The 1,047-nt window shown below is 38.9% G+C and overlaps 1 protein-coding gene across 1 annotated transcript in view; it reads right to left on the bottom strand.

Moving 5' to 3' along the window:
* Positions 1-156, bottom strand: part of LOC119411026 (S-adenosyl-L-methionine-dependent tRNA 4-demethylwyosine synthase TYW1-like) — a 6,604-nt gene extending 6,448 nt beyond the window's left edge. The window contains exon 1 of the mRNA XM_037677949.1: positions 130-156. Coding sequence (XP_037533877.1) covers positions 130-156 — 27 coding nt within the window. The remainder of the gene's footprint in view (positions 1-129) is intronic.
* Between the last annotated feature and the right edge of the window lie 891 nt (positions 157-1,047).

Genomic DNA, 1,047 nt, shown 5'->3' on the forward strand with positions numbered 1-1,047 from the left:
GAAACTTTATATTTTAGATTCTCAGATATTTATCAGCTCCCTCGGTCTTTGTGAGAGGCGTTTTAAAGGGATGTACTGACGCCACATTTTTTCTAAACGTACGTTTGAGTACGTGCTAATACACAGTACCGATACAAGTACACGGATGTTCCCCATCGTTGAGAGGTTTAAATGAATGAGTGTTTTTCTGGACAGGAATTGAACTGGGAATGGAAGTAAACTAATGATTTTGGTGCAAGATAATGAAAAATGTAGGAGAAACACTGAAGACGAACTTGTGGTGGTGGGGGTGGGGGTGGGGGGGTGTTATTGCTTGACCGAGAGTCAGATTTTGGCAATTGAAGGGAGCAATCTATCCACAACCAGGAGCAATGGTGGAGTCAGGGGGTGGCCAATGGTGGCCTTGGCCCCGGCAGATCAATCCTTGGCCACCATCATCATTTTAGGAAACTTTACTTCTAAGTGTAGTGAACTAAGTCTCAGGTCAAATCTGGCCTTGAGGGCCTTCCTGGGACAAGAACTGTATTTCATTGATTTGAGTCCAGAAACACAAGATTAAGTTCATCCAGAGACTTTCTAAGTGTCCTGCACTGATCAATTGAAAGAACACTCTCTTTTATTATCATTACTATTTTACAAATGTCTTGATAATCAAAGTGCGTTTAGTTCAAACCATTTTTAAATGTTGAAGTTGTAGTGAACTTAATCTGGGGTCAAGAGTTTGCCTAAGGTCAAAACTCTTGACCTTAAGAACCTTGTGGGACAGGAACTGTCATTTCATTGATTTGAATCCAGAAATACAGGTTCACCCATCCTGAGACTCTCTTTCTTGAAAATTCAAGTGAAAAGAACACTCTCTTTTTTATTATCATTACTATTTTACAAATGTTGATAATCAAAGTGTCTTAGTTCAAACCATTTTAGATGTTGCAGTGAACTAATCAACTTTATTAACTGTGAAACAGTGTAGTGATTTTTGATTGCTTATGCAGAGTTGGAGTTCATGTTAAGGTCTGTTACAGATTTTTATGCATTTTCTGACTTCTG

The sequence above is a fragment of the Nematolebias whitei genome, chromosome 6, assembly GCF_014905685.2.
Source record: "Nematolebias whitei isolate Nwh7 chromosome 6, NemWhi1, whole genome shotgun sequence".
In the NCBI taxonomy this organism is placed as follows: Eukaryota; Metazoa; Chordata; class Actinopteri; order Cyprinodontiformes; family Rivulidae; genus Nematolebias; species Nematolebias whitei.